Consider the following 14,757-nt stretch of genomic DNA (forward strand, 5'->3'; position numbering starts at 1 on the left):
ACCAACATTTTTTGAGTGCTTGATTACTGAATTAGCCTAGAAAAACCAAACCCGAATGCGGTAATTCTCATCTGTCCCCCCATCCACCTCCTGTAGTTGAAATGCTAGTACATTCCTTCCTGTTTTCCCTTCAGAAGAGCAGAGAAGCATACTGAGTAAAAAGCCATTGATCCCTGTAGAAAGCTGTAGGGAACCGAAAGATACATGTGTAAATGCAATAGGTCACAGCAGGGTCCTAGGCCTTCTCTGTTGCTTTAATTTTGTTTGATGTGCCTACCATAAGTACCAGAAATCCATTTGGGTTTTTTTTTCCCTTAAAAAATGGGAAGAATATAGTAGACAAAAAAGGGAAAAAAAGAAAAGGTGCTATAAAGATCTTGCACTCAAAATTTATGTTTTCCTTACAAGAGAGAAGGCAGAAATAGGAAAGGAGTCCACATCCACTAGTTCTGCCAGTGAATTTCAATTATGGCTCTGAATGATCTCAGTTAGTAAGCTTAGACTTTGCCAAATCAAAGTGCATTTAAGCACATAAATGCATGCCTAACTTTCAGTACTTGACTTGCCTCACCGAAAGCAATGGAATGACATACATGCTTAAATACTCTGGAGCCCGGAAAAGTCAAATATGCTAACAGACTCCTTCAAGTACAAATCAGTAAAGGTGAGCACTTTTGCTCTGGAAGATTGGTGCTGGTGACAGGAGACAAAACAAAGTCAAAATGTATCACCATTCTGATGTGCTGAGCTTGTGAACTCTCATTGTAAAATTAATACCTGCTTTCCTGACGCATTGTTTGCGGGTAGATTTTTTTTTTTTCCTATAGAAGTTTCCTACATTACTGGTAGGACTTAATTCTTTGCTAGCAAAGGTGTCTCCAAGAGGAGTTAAAAAAATAAAACTGACAGCTGATGTAGGGTAAGTACAAGTTACAGTCAGAATCAACAAGCCTGTCACATTTTCCTGGTAGGTAAATCTTTGACTAAGACTTTCTTCATCTTCTATTGACTGCATGCTCCTAGTATATTGGCTACAATAAATGTTTCAGTAAATGCTTTCTGTTTAAACATAATTTGCAGTTGACTTGTGCCAGGCAGACTCAATTATAAAAAAACCTGAAAAAATAATGATTTGTTTATGAGAGTGGAGAGGCTTCAAAAATGGCAATTTATGGAGCAATTTCTAGCAATTATTGCAAGTTCTTAGGAGTTCTGTAACAAGATAATTTTTTCTCAAAACAGTAAACCCACTTGAAGGGGGTATCTCCGAATTTGTAAGCAAATACATGTCTTGTGTCATTTAAAATATTATGGCTTGCACTAATTGCAATTATTATAAAGATAGGTCAGTAGTCATAGAAGTGTCACGTTTTTGTTTTATTTCAAGAAGAATTTTAATTACAGGTAGGTAATATTATTTCGAGGTTTCATTTTCATGTATTTCCCCTACATCCTTTTTCGCCATTTAGTTGGTCTATTCATTTTCAGTTTCCTCATGTTAATAAGCCAAGGTGCATATGATTATCTGATGTTTTGCTTTTTTAAGTTTCTAATTTTTTTTTTAGTTTATCGTTTATTTTCATTTGGTTGTAGTTTATTTATTTTTATTTTTTCTTTTGTTCATTTTTTTCAATCACTCCTATCCTTTCACTCAAATCCTCCTTTAACCCACTACTGAAATTAGAGCCATCAGCTCCTCCTCAAGATATTAGTTGCACAAGCCCCAGCTCCACTAGCATTTTGGTAAGTTGGAAACCTCCACCGGTGGAAAAACAGAACGGCGTAATCACTGAATACTCCATCAAGTACATTGGGATTGATGGAGAAGATGTCAAGCCCCACGAAATTTTGGGAATTTCATCGGACAGTACCCAATACCTTTTGGAACAGCTGGAAAAATGGACTGAGTACCGGATCTCTGTGACTGCCCACACTGATGTTGGACCTGGCCCAGAGAGCTTAGCAGTATTGATTCGGACAGATGAAGATGGTATGTTGCCTCCACTACACCAGTTTGCGCCTCTATGACTCTCTGTCGATCTGCTGTCTTTTGTATAGCCTAACAGTATTTTTTTCTGCTTCTCTTTTTTCCTGAATCAGAGATATTATCAAGTTTGAGTTTTTTAATCAAAGACTTGTTCTTTCTAAACCATTTTTATATGTGGTATTTTATTTTTTTTTAACAGAAAGTGCCTTTTTGTGAGTGACAGGAATCTGCTGCCCCTTTGAGCCCATACATATCATTGTTGCTCCTCTTTTAACATAGAAATAACTCTCAGGGCGAAATCTTTCTGCCTTTTCCTTGATTTTGCAGTCATTGTTGTTTTTAAACACTTACGGCTATGAGTTTTTTTTTTTTCAGATTTTGGTTTTTTTTTAAACTTCTTTCTTGTTCCATGCTGTGCTTTTTTATTTGGGTTTTTCTGGGTTGTTGGGTTTTGTTGGATTTTTTTTTTAAATTTGTTTTTGATCTTGGAAAACTGATGCTCCACACATTTTATTTTCTTCCATGCTTGAAACTGAGAGAAGACAGCCCTATTATCAGCCTCCTTTTTATACTACTGAAAAAAAAACCCGAAACAAAGAACTTAGCAAACAAAACTAAGGGAAACTTTTTTTGAAATCTTTTGTGTTTTTATTATTAGTATTATTATTATTTCAATGATTAAAATATCTCTTTGTACTATAATGCTTTGAATCTCAAAGCATCTTCCTTGGCTTTTGTACATTTTTACATGTTTTTCTATTTCTCTAATACTCTTTTTTCTTCCATTTTTTGCATCAGTCATGTTTTTTGATCTTTTCACTGAAAGGTAGAGCAGATTGGTTGAACATTTTCATTTGTTGAACAATTTGTATTCTTCAAAGAAAACATAGTGAGTCTGCCCTTTAAAAAAAAAAAAAAAAAAAAATCAAAAGACGTGGGTGGGACAGGTGCCTGTAATTCTCTTCTGTCCAATGATGTTGTTCCAGTTCCTAGTGGTCCTCCTCGCAAAGTCGAGGTAGAGGCTGTCAACTCTACTGCTGTTAAAGTGTCATGGCGCTCACCTGTACCCAATAAGCAGCATGGTCAGATCCGAGGATACCAGGTGCACTACGTGAGGATGGAAAATGGAGAGCCAAAGGGTCAGCCCATGCTGAAGGACATCATGCTGGCTGATGCACAGGTAATTAGGGCATTTTATGTTCTTCTTTAGGTCACAGCGAAAACATTTTGTGTACTGAAGAGCTATCCAGAACTGCATTTTCTTTTCCTTTCTGTATTTCAGCCTAACAGCTAACATTTTTTTTATCTCTATTTTAACAATTTTTTTTTTTTTTCAGAATTCTTAGCATTTAAAGGTTCTTGAGCCAAACCTATGCACCCTTGTATGTGTAGGTTTGCAACTAAATGCTAAGCTGTGTCAGTGTTCTGGCTCCCTTAAAGCTGGTGACTTCATCCTAAACAGATGCTCTGAAGTTTTAAAGCATCAGGGTCAATGTAGCAAACTGTGCGCTGCCTGATCCACCCACACGATGTTTCTTTGTTTCAGTGGAGAAGGTAGAATTATTAGAAGCCTGTGTTAGCCCATTATTACAGTATTTCTGTCATTAGCGTGTATCCACCTAACCACTTGTTCCACAGGAAATTAATTTATTAGTGCAACCTTAGAAATCACTGCACTATTTATACTTGTCATTATGCATATCAATAACTGTGCAATAAAATGAGAAACTTAGTTTGAATAGGTATAGGGTTAATTATATTGCAAAATTTCCCATCTGTTTTATAAATTAGGAGACATGATGAAAACAAAAGTGTGATCACATCAAGTTTAAAAAGCTTCTAAAACAGGATTTTACTGATTGGGATACACTAGTGCTCTGTAAAACTGAAGATTCACAAAGCTCTTGGTGTTGGAGGAATCATCCTACATTGAAACTATTGTCAAGTACGCACCTCTCATTGCTGGCTCTCAATTTATGACGGGAATGACTGAAAGTGATAATAAATTGTCAGCCTAGCATGAAGGGTCGAATTTGCCTCTTAAGCATTTTATGTGAATAAATAAATGGGTTTTGGCTTCTTTTATTTCTTCTTCCGGTCTTAGTTCTAAATTTCAGCTCTGCAGATACCTTTTTTGCGAACAGGTCTCCTACACCTGCATTTTGGTGGTTACCCTGTTCTCAAAGTACTGTCTCTCTTCCTGGAGATCTTTGTTGCAGTTTTACCTGCCAGTCTGTCTATCTACTTATATGTACTTACTTACCTATTTTGCAAAACATGGTGTTCTTACAGATTAAATTCAGTGGGGAGAAAGGTGGAAACAGGTGGGAAGGGAAAGGGAAAAAGGAGAGGAGATGGAAAAGAAGATACTGCTGCGCTTTGGTTCTCCCCTTTCTTGCACAGATTTTCACTTTCAATCTTTATGTTGTAGTAGTTTAAAATAATGTTAAACGGTAGATCAGAAACAGGAGACTAGATGAGATATTGGAGCCCAAATATCATAGAAGGTCAGAAACGGGAGACTACATGAGATATTGGAGCCCAAATATCATAAAGGTATTTGGTTTTTTTCCCAGGTTTGGCTTTGACCTGCCTGTTTGCCATCAATTCACTCTGGATAGTCACTTCCTGTCTCCGCATGCTCTTCTTCCTGCCTATCATATTCTATGATACATTTGATCAGGCCTTGTGCAAGTATAAAGAGCTTGATGGTAAAAGATCAGCATGGTTAGGTTTCAAAACTTTAAAAATCCTGCTATTCTTTTAAAAAAGGCATGGAATTCATTTAGGAAACTCAAGCATACAGACTAGTAACACAACTAAATAAACCAGGTAGTCTTTAATTCTGCCTTGGTAGCTTTTTCTGCTACAATCTATTATAAAATATTACTATGTGGTACAACATTCACTTCTTTCATCTTTCAAGGAAAGACAAGTGGCTGTTATTAGGGAGAGCAGAAATGGAATTAAAAATGCCTGGCCTGATTTCATTAACCAAATTCTATGTGATTCTACACAATTAATTCAAATTGTACATGATTTTTCCAGACATCTTTCATATTTGTTTTACTATTAAGAAGAACATGTTACCTCAACCAGGCTACAAATCTATTTATTTCTTTTGTTTTCCTTCCAACATTCTTTACTCTGAATCAGTGGGAATATGATGATACTACTGAACATGTGAGTAGTTTTTGACTGGACAGAAAAACAGTGTGTGTTTCATTTGGGATTTTTTTTTTTTTCTTTTTGCTTGTTTGCTTGCACCCTCCTTTTATTTTTTTGAATTTTCTTCAGGTTTTTTTTTTGTCGTTTGCACAAATGCATGCTCCTAACACCAAAAGTTTTTTCCCTTGTGGCACTTCTTTTCTTTTGTTTATTTTCCCAGGGAGAGTGGACATTACTGTTGCTTGCTTCTTCTGGGGTTTAGCATGATGCCAAAGTGTACAAAACTGGTTTGTGTTTTCTACTTTTTGATGGCTGCCAATGACTTTGCCTCACAATTTCCTCTTTACAAGAAGGTGTTAGAAAAATAAAACAAAAGTAGTTTAGAGTTGCATAGCAATAGTCAGATTTTTCTGTATTCATTTTAAAGTCAAAGTTTTTTATGTAGCTGACAGTTGAAGTCAGTTGTGCTTTCTTTTTGGTAATTTGATAAATTTACTTTGTATGCTATCAGGAAAGCCAAATGCCTGCACTGTTTATAACTAAGTAATAGTGTTTGCTGTATCGAAATCAGACTTTTAAATGACAGCGCTACATGAAATCATATCTCTTACACAATGAGGTACTGTTTGTTTTAGATGAGGCTGACATCTTCATCACTATTTTAAAAAATGACAATTTTTTTGTTTCCTTTTACAATTTTATTCTGTTAATATCAGGTGCAGTTTCCTTACGAAAGATGGGAAGTCTGTCTTACTGATTTTGGCCTTTAGGGTCAGTTCAATTCTGAGATAGAGTCTAAGGTGAGGGGGAAGAGATGTAGGCTTTTTTAATGTGTTTTTGTTTTATTTGAGCTATTTGCCCACGCCTTCTGGTCATTACCTTGTTATTTCTATATTGCTAATAACTGACTGTAAATACAGTGCTGAATTCTAATCCCATCTGTACTAAGGTCATACCCACTATTTTAAAAAATCTATTTACTATGGATAGCCTGGCCTGTAATTTTTATATTAACTTTTATGCTTGTTGTATTTGAGGGGTGTGTGATTGCACATTTGCTATTTATTCTAGACGCATAAATATACCATCTCTCTGGCAGCAGTGAAATTTAGTGTAAATCGATTCAGGCACATGAAAATGCAAAGGAGTAGTCCAGTGGTTACAGACAAAGTTAATGAGTTGGGAACTTTGGGCCAGTTAGTTGCCTCCAAATACTGTTCTTTTGTATTCGCATATAGATTTTATTTATATCATGAACATCAAGGCTTAAATTTCTCTGGCTGCCCTTATAGCATGGCATAAGTTTAATTCATTTAAGGTGGCTGGTCCTTGACCATCTTCTCTGTGTGTGTATGTGTGTATGCAGGCATGTGTAAGAAGTTACCCCTTGCTCTAACGCTTTAGAGTTTGAACTTGCTACCACTCACTTGTACTAGCTGAAGAGCTACTTGTTTTGTAGCTGCTGACATTTGTCTGAGGGTCATCAGATTTATTCTCTGACCAGATTTTTGTGGTGTTCTAGGTAGTTTTTTCAGACCTAAAGAGTGAGTTGTTGCTGGAGTCCTCAGAGACATTTAGATGCACAATCCAACCAGTGACACAGGTTGCAATCAAAGTGTATAATGAAAGTAACAAGGCTTTCTTGTTTGTCTAAACCATCATTGCTCACAAAGTGTGGATAAAAATGCAACACTCTTCTTACCAGGCTTTTTATAACTATATCAGTGATGTCCTGTAAATGACTAAGTTAAACAGAGTTGCTCATATCTACATATGCATTCGTTTCATATCAGTAGTATTCCTCAGGCAAGGTATTTCAGAAGTCTTTATTCACTATTCACACCACTCAGCCTTTGACCTTGTGCCTTAAACTACCTGAGGCAGGCTATTTAGAAGTCTGCTGTCTTTTATTGCTTAAAGGAGTGACACATCTTACATTATGGACTATTTCACATAGAACAGTCTGTTGGTGCTCTCAAATGCTTGCTATCACTGCTAGTAGCACAAAAGCGTGCACGCTATATGTAATATACAGAGGTTGTGTGAAAGATTATGTTCTCCTGGAATACAATCTATTTTTAATAAACTGTTCTTGTTTTATTTCGTCTTAGGAAATGATAATTTCTGGGCTTCAGCCTGAAACTACATATTCCTTCACTGTGACAGCCTATACAACAAAAGGTGATGGAGCACGCAGCAAGCCCAAACTCATATCTACTACTGGTGCAGGTAATACTCCCATACCCATTAATCTCTGAATAAAACCTTGGACTTTTCCTACTAGTGTTTTGCTCCTACTATTTGGAAGTCTCGTGTTGTGTGAAAGTGTTTATAGGACATAGGGTTTTCTGTTTTGGTATTTGACCCTTCATTTATTTAGATGAAAACAGAACCAGTGCCCCCTTTATTCCTTTCTCAGTTCAAGATGCAGCCAAAACGTAATACTGAACTTCATACTTTCTCGTAACTCTTCCATTCTGATTGGAAAAAGTAGAAATTCAGAGCTGAGAAGGATGGTTGAAAAACTTGTGAAGGGCTTTCCTGATCTTTGTGAGAGAACACTAAACACTGAACACTTCCAGTGAACACTGAAAGAACCTATCTATATGACAGTCACGGCTTACCTCAGAAGAATGTGATTGTTAAAGCAGAGAATTAGAAAATGGAATGAAAGCCCAGCCTGTGAAACCCTGAAATCCATATTGCTTCAGTGGCAATTTGAGATATAAACTGGGGCAAAATATACCTCAACACTGTGTTCTGTCTGCATTTGATCACAGGTGGTACTAGAAGGTTGGTAACTGGCTGTATGACCAATTCAGCTGATTCACTTTGGCAAACTGTAACCGAATAATGCCACCACAGCCTCAGTGTGGTGTTCACCTACAGGTGTTCACAGCCTGTAAGTGTGCGTTTTCTGGGTTTCTAGTGTAGCCATTAAGGATATTCCATTACAATCACATGGAAGTCTTTGTAGCATTGTTAAAAGCTCCCTTAATAACAATATATCGTTTATACTAATACATAGAGTCCAAAAGGCATATGTGTTTGTATTTATACTGATTTATTCAATTTTTAACGTTAAGCGCATCTTGTACTAATATCAGAAATGTCTATATCCTTGTCTCTTCTCATCAGCTTCCTTGTAAAAATCTCAGTCTTGGTGGCTAGATGTATCATATAGCTTCATTTCAGATTTTAGCTTACCTTCTAGTCATTACTTTTGACCGATGCTGAAACTTACCCTCCAACTTCTTTTTTTTCCTGAATTCTGGTCTGGGAAAACTTCTTTCTTGCATTTGAACTTAGTTTTAAGAAAAAAGGCGCTTGATCAATTATTCTTTTTAAAGTTCAGTTTCCAATTTAAGTCATCACAATATTATAGATTATAATTCAGTTAGTTTCTAGTCATAAACATAAGCTATGCAAACCTGCTTGCAAAACTTAAAGCTTCTATGCATTTAGTCCTTATTGACTATTCAAGTTCCACTCTTCCAAAATCTCTGATGCTTCTACTTTAGAAAGACAAACAAATCCCATGTCCCATAAAACCCTGGGTGACTGAAGAGCAATTGAGAATCAGAGGCATGCCTATAAATGTAATACATATTACACTGTTCTTGCTGTCTGCTTCACCCTGTAGAGAAGTAATGTTCGTTCCTGGTCTCTAGAAAAACAGCTAATTACCATTTTGCTCCTTCAAACATTCCAGGTTATGTGAATACGTCTTCACTTGCTGTGACAGCTTGCTGTGGCTGAGCTCTTTTTGTAAGGAAAATTTGTAAGGTTTTTGAAAAAAGAGACAAAAAATATAGTTGGTACCAAGAGCTTCCAGCTCACTGTCTTTCTGTGAGTGTACATCAGGCAGGTGAAGGAATGAGGCATTAATACCAGGGGCTTGTAGGTCTGAAATACACTCTCCTATTCTCTTGAGTTTCCACTTGATTTTTTTCCTACAAGGGTGCTATTCAAATAAATAGAATAAAGCACATGAAGGGTCTGACTTTCTAATCTAGTTTTTAAAGGTTTAAGTCAGCTGCAGCTGTACTAGAATGAGTGAGATTATATCCATAAGATAGATGAAAGGAGGAAAAAGGTCTAAATGTTTACTGGAGAAGCTTAATATTCATAAGTTATTCACATGATAAGTGACTGTTCAGCTGTGTCCAGTTAGTGATATAAAAGCATTATTTACATTTTTAGATGGGAAAGATGTAGGTGAGCCTAGAGTATGGTAACTGCAGTTATTAATGAAGTCACTGAATGCAGTTAATATTTTCACTCCAGAATGTGCTTTTGTTTTAAGTTCAATTTCCTTTCCTAGTTCTCAAAATCAAATGGAATAAAAAATGTTACTGAACATTTCCAAGTCAATGTATTTGAAAACTTAAATTACTTGGGGCAGAAGTTATAAAATATGTGATTAACAAGACCTTGATAAAAAATAAATTTATTAGTTAGTGATATCATACAATTTTTCTGGGGAATTTAATCAGAACTTTAATTTCTTGGTCATAGCAGTTGAAGAATCTCATAGCACAACAGTTTATCCATTATCTGGAATTTACTCTCTGTGCTGGACAGCACTCTTGAAATACAGGTTTCAGCTAAGAGGAGAAAATTTGAATTAAGATGGTGGTGTAGTGTATAGCAGCTAATGGAAAAAAATTACTTCAGGTAATTTAGCAAAGGCAGCTTGCCTGAGCTTCTATTAGTAGTGGCATGCCTGTTAGGTGTAATGACTGTTGCAAAGGGGTGTGTGAGAGACATCCTGCTGTGTAGTAATAGAGGTGGATCTCACTAGATTAGAGAATATATTTTTTTTCATGAGCATTTTCACTTTGTTTGGGCTCAGGTATCATTATCAGAAGAAGTTTCTAGATAGAGCTATTCAATGACGCTACTAGATATAGGACTGCACAGAATCCTGCTGTTTGTCCCACAAGACTGTAATACTCACAAGTGATAATATTAGAATAAAATGTTAACTGAAAGCTATCTGGAAATAAAAAGAGAGAGAAAAAACATTTTCTTTCTGTATCAATAGTTATGTGTTAAAAAAAAACAAAATTCATACTCTTTGCAAAATCAGATAAAAACCACAAAAAAATGAAAGAAGTGACTGTTATTATTTACCATTTTAATCACAGGGTATTTTATTGGATAAGTAAGCTTTATTAGTTCCCCTGTTCTGATCAAGAGCAAGTAGTAATTTTTTTCTTTCTCTGTAGCTATCACAAAGGTTAAAAAATATTTCTAAGTGTGAGGTCTTCCACAAGAAAAAAAAAAGGCAATTTATCACAAAACTAATTTAGTGACACCTTCCAGCAGTCCTAGCTGAAGGAGTTATTATTCTATTTGTGTGGACTCTTCTTCTCTTTCATATGCTCCATTGGTTTCAGTAATAGTTATAATTTAGAGGAAAATATGACCTGCAAAAGGCCCTCACAGCCTTTTGTTTGTTCCATAAAGACTCATAATAATCAACGAGGAAAAGTCAGAACTAGTCAGAGATTTTCTTTACATAGCAGAAAGTGTAGAAAAAAACTTAGAAAGTTATTAGGAATAATACTTGCAGGTGAACTACATATTTAAAAGGAAGGATATCTGGAAAATTTGTATTAAAACTAGCTATAATTCTTATACAATTAGAAGCTATGTCACGACTTAGAAAAGATACAGTGAGGAAAGAGCTTATTAAAATGCACAATTTTCTTCAAGCCATGCCATTCCTCCCTCTTTATTCCTAATTCATTATGAAGTGGTAGTCAGAACTTCTGACAATAAGAATCTGATTTACTGGGTGCCTGAGAACTGAAGATAAGTAATAAAGTGCATTGAAGTGTTTAAATACAGGAGCCAGAGCTCACAGTGCAGCAGTTACATTCACGTGGGAAGGCTTTGAATGTGGATGGAACTAATTAGTCTTCATGGAAGACCATGTTATTGTGGCACTACTACTCCCAAAACTATTCTAGTCTCTTGATCAGTCAGGCATTGGTACACAATGAACACCAAATTTCTAAATAGTTATGGATATACTTCATTAACAAATAAGTCGTTGTAATGAAAACAGGCTATTTTGAAATAGAAATATTAATGAAAATATAAATGAAAAATATATGCATATAAATTTATATGAATAAATAAAAATAAATATATAAAATAAATAGAAACAGAAATTTATATTAATAAATTAAAATAAATATATAAAATAAATAGAAACAGTAAATGAAATCAATTGGTATCAGGCATCCAAAAATTTACATCATAAAAGTGTAAATGGGTTTCCCCCTCAATTAGGGCTAATTCAGTCCTCTAGACTAAATGTTCTCACCACACTTAGAGTCTGAACTTCTCTAAAAAAGAAATCATCAGTTTGGACCAAGAAGTCCCAATTAAGGATTAAAGTGTATCTGGTGTGCAGGTTAAGAAGAGCTTCCAATTCAGTCTTCTTCAGAAGAGATCTGGTTTATATGCACCAAAACCATGCAGAAGCTAAATCATGTGTGGTAAACCAGGACAGTCAAGAAATTAAATTCCAAACTGTGCTACTGCTCCAAGCTGAAACAGCCCATGCTGGAGGTGATTTGGGTAGGAAAGTGAAATGATAGGTTTCTGTCATACATAGTTATGATTGTTGATGGCAGGGTCAGTCTGACTTCCTTTCCACCACGTTTAACTATCAATGGCAAAAGTTATGTTAGACACATCTAGAAACTTGTAATTTCTGCATTGTTATTATTATTTTACTACTACTATTATTATTATTATTATCATCATTAATTATTTTTCCATTTACAGGAATGGCAGAAATGTGCCTTGGATTAACTTAATGAGTACTTATGACAATACTTTTTTTTGCAAGCAAGGATTTGTAAGTGAGACAGAATCATTTATAAGACATCTGTTTGAAGTTTTACTTATTGACTTGAGTTCCTAAGTCCTGTGCCTCTGAATGTTCTCTGTATTTAGAAATTATGGTAACAGAAGAAGACAGCAAACAGTAAATGGCTTTACTATCATAGTTCATTATACTGTATGACTCATTAGTGCAGGAGGCAGACATTATTTCTTCCATAAGACAATAATTCGTGGAACTCAGAGCGAGGGAAGAGAAAAAATATCCCTATTCATGCTAAAACTAGCCTCAAGAATTGTACATGCAATTCTGTTTGTATTTATCATCTTTAAATAACATTGTGCTACAGTTCCAGGCAAACCTCGGCTTGTGATTAGCCACACACAGATGAACACGGCTCTAATTCAGTGGCACCCTCCTGTGGACACTTTTGGCCCGCTGCAGGGTTATCGCCTGAAGTTTGGTCGCAAAGACGTGGATACATTTACCACCATGGAGTTCTCAGAGAAGGAAGATCACTTCACAGCTACAGACATTCACAAAGGAGCTTCTTACGTCTTCAGGCTCTCAGCTAGAAATAAAGTGGGCTTTGGAGAGGAGATGGTTAAAGAGATTTCTGTTCCTGAAGAGGTGCCCAGTGGATTTCCCCAAAATCTCCACTCGGAAAGCTCTACTTCTACATCAGTTCAATTAACTTGGCAGATGCCGCTCTTGGCAGAGAGAAATGGCATTATCACCAAATATACCATCTTGTACAGAGATATCAATGTTGCTTACCAGCCAGTTGAACTCCCTGTTGTTCCTGCTGATACCACTATGACACTTTCTGGCTTGAAACCAGATACCACATATGATGTAAAAGTACGTGCCCACACAAGCAAAGGGCCTGGTCCATATAGTCCAAGTGTCCAGTTCAGGACACTACCCTTGGATCAAGGTAGGATTTGTCTGCTTATGACGTTGACCTTTAAAGGAGTATCAGTCTTTGGATATCAGTGTTTTTGAAGCTGTAAATAAAACTGACCGGCCCATTCATAAAAATAGGTTCATCAAACACAAAAGGTAAAGTATGTAAATCTTATATGTTTTGGATGGCTTAGAATTCAGTTGTCCCTTGCCAAGCAAGTTCTGGTTAACATCTTCACAATTTTTTCAGGTAAGGACAATGTACATGTTGGGTTGTCACTAGATGAGAGTAAGAATGGGTTAAAATGTGATACATAAATGTGAGCAAACAGGTAGGAGAATTGAATCCTTGTTGTTTTTTTACCTAAATGGAAAGCTAATACTCCCAGGTAGCAGCGGAAATATCACAAGATCTAAGCTCCAAGATGTTGTTTATATACATTGTTTCCTTTTTTCCAGCAGTGTTTGCAAAAAACTTTCATGTTAAAGCAGTAATGAAGACTTCTGTTTTGCTGTCCTGGGAAATTCCAGAAAATTACAATTCAGCCTTGCCTTTCAAAGTAAGTTACTTTCCATTTGTATGAGAGAAAAACAGAAACTAGAGGATGTCATTCACCTGGCTAAGTAGCTTACTGAACATGTGGATGGTTTTTTTGTATTGCTGTATTAAGAATGAAAACTAATCAGCAATATTGACCCAAGCCTTTAAATTCAGTCATTTGGCGGTATGAGCTTTCCACTGTTGTGGCAGTATTTCCAAGTTGGGCTCATAGTATTTTTTTATGCATGATATGAACACTTTGCTAATTTGTAGTTCATTGCTACTATATTTTAGAGAAAATCGTGAAAGAAAAGAATAATTTTCTTGGGGTTTTTTTAGTCGTTTCTGTAGTGACTGTAACTAAATATCATTTTGGTTTTTGTCTCCACATTTACAGCACATTTTTACCTTATAACTCTTTTACTCCGCTAACTATAGCATTGGCCAGATAAAGAGACTCAATGTAACCTGCAGTCTGGCTGGTATTTCTTCTGCATCGTTCTTCATCACTTGTGTCATCTCAGGCAGTGGCAAGTGAAAAGCAGTATTTCATGAAATAAATGTTGCAAAAAGGAGTGTGAAAAAGTCAGGGTATCTTTAAAAACAAGTATGCTTTGATATAGATGCTAGGTTCAAGCAAAACTACTGAATTTTAATAAGTGAAACTGGATTTTAGGAGTGTTTACATGGCTTTAAACTAATGTAGTTCTTTTTTTCCTTTAATTGCTGTAGTGAATTCAGTACTAGATTACAGCCTAAAATGTCCACTAGCTTTCATTTTGAATTTATAGCTAGGTAAATTCCTGAATTCAGTGTGACAGTATCAGCTGCCTTCTCTTACTAACCAAAGCCACCATCAATTTATATATTACTTAGATCCTTTATGATGATGGGAAAATGGTAGTGGAGGTTGATGGACGTGCTACTCAAAAGCTGATCACTAACTTGAAGCCAGAGACATCATATTCATTTGTGCTGACGAACAGAGGGAATAGTGCTGGGGGTCTTCAGCACAGAGTGACAGCAAAGACTGCACCAGATGTGCTTCGCACCAAGCCAGTCTTCATTGGAAAGACCAACTTAGACGGCATGATAACTGTGGAACTTCCAGAAGTACCTTCAAATGAAAATATAAAGTGAGTGAATGAATGACATACAATTGTTCTTATCTCCAGAAAGATGATCATTCTTACTGTCAATAAAATCTAGAGCTGTAGTGGTGGACCAGGGCTTCATTCTTCATAATGGTACAGAGAGTACAGCACTCTGCAGTAGTGTTTGGACTAATACTGG

The 14,757-nt window shown here is 36.0% G+C and overlaps 1 protein-coding gene across 2 annotated transcripts in view; it reads left to right on the plus strand.

Moving 5' to 3' along the window:
* Window positions 1–14,757, plus strand: part of PTPRD (protein tyrosine phosphatase receptor type D) — a 281,812-nt gene that overhangs the window by 159,695 nt on the left and 107,360 nt on the right. The window contains exons 12-18 of one of the 2 annotated variants that reach the window (XM_086480568.1): window positions 1,685–1,990; window positions 2,974–3,167; window positions 5,144–5,170; window positions 7,267–7,384; window positions 12,367–12,954; window positions 13,383–13,483; window positions 14,341–14,600. In XM_086480568.1, coding sequence (XP_086336694.1) covers window positions 1,685–1,990; window positions 2,974–3,167; window positions 5,144–5,170; window positions 7,267–7,384; window positions 12,367–12,954; window positions 13,383–13,483; window positions 14,341–14,600 — 1,594 coding nt within the window. The remainder of the gene's footprint in view (window positions 1–1,684; window positions 1,991–2,973; window positions 3,168–5,143; window positions 5,171–7,266; window positions 7,385–12,366; window positions 12,955–13,382; window positions 13,484–14,340; window positions 14,601–14,757) is intronic. The other variant, XM_086480569.1, reaches the window with a different exon arrangement.

The sequence above is a fragment of the Leptosomus discolor genome, chromosome Z (genome assembly GCF_034619465.1).
Source record: "Leptosomus discolor isolate bLepDis1 chromosome Z, bLepDis1.hap2, whole genome shotgun sequence".
NCBI lineage: Eukaryota > Metazoa > Chordata > Aves > Leptosomiformes > Leptosomidae > Leptosomus > Leptosomus discolor.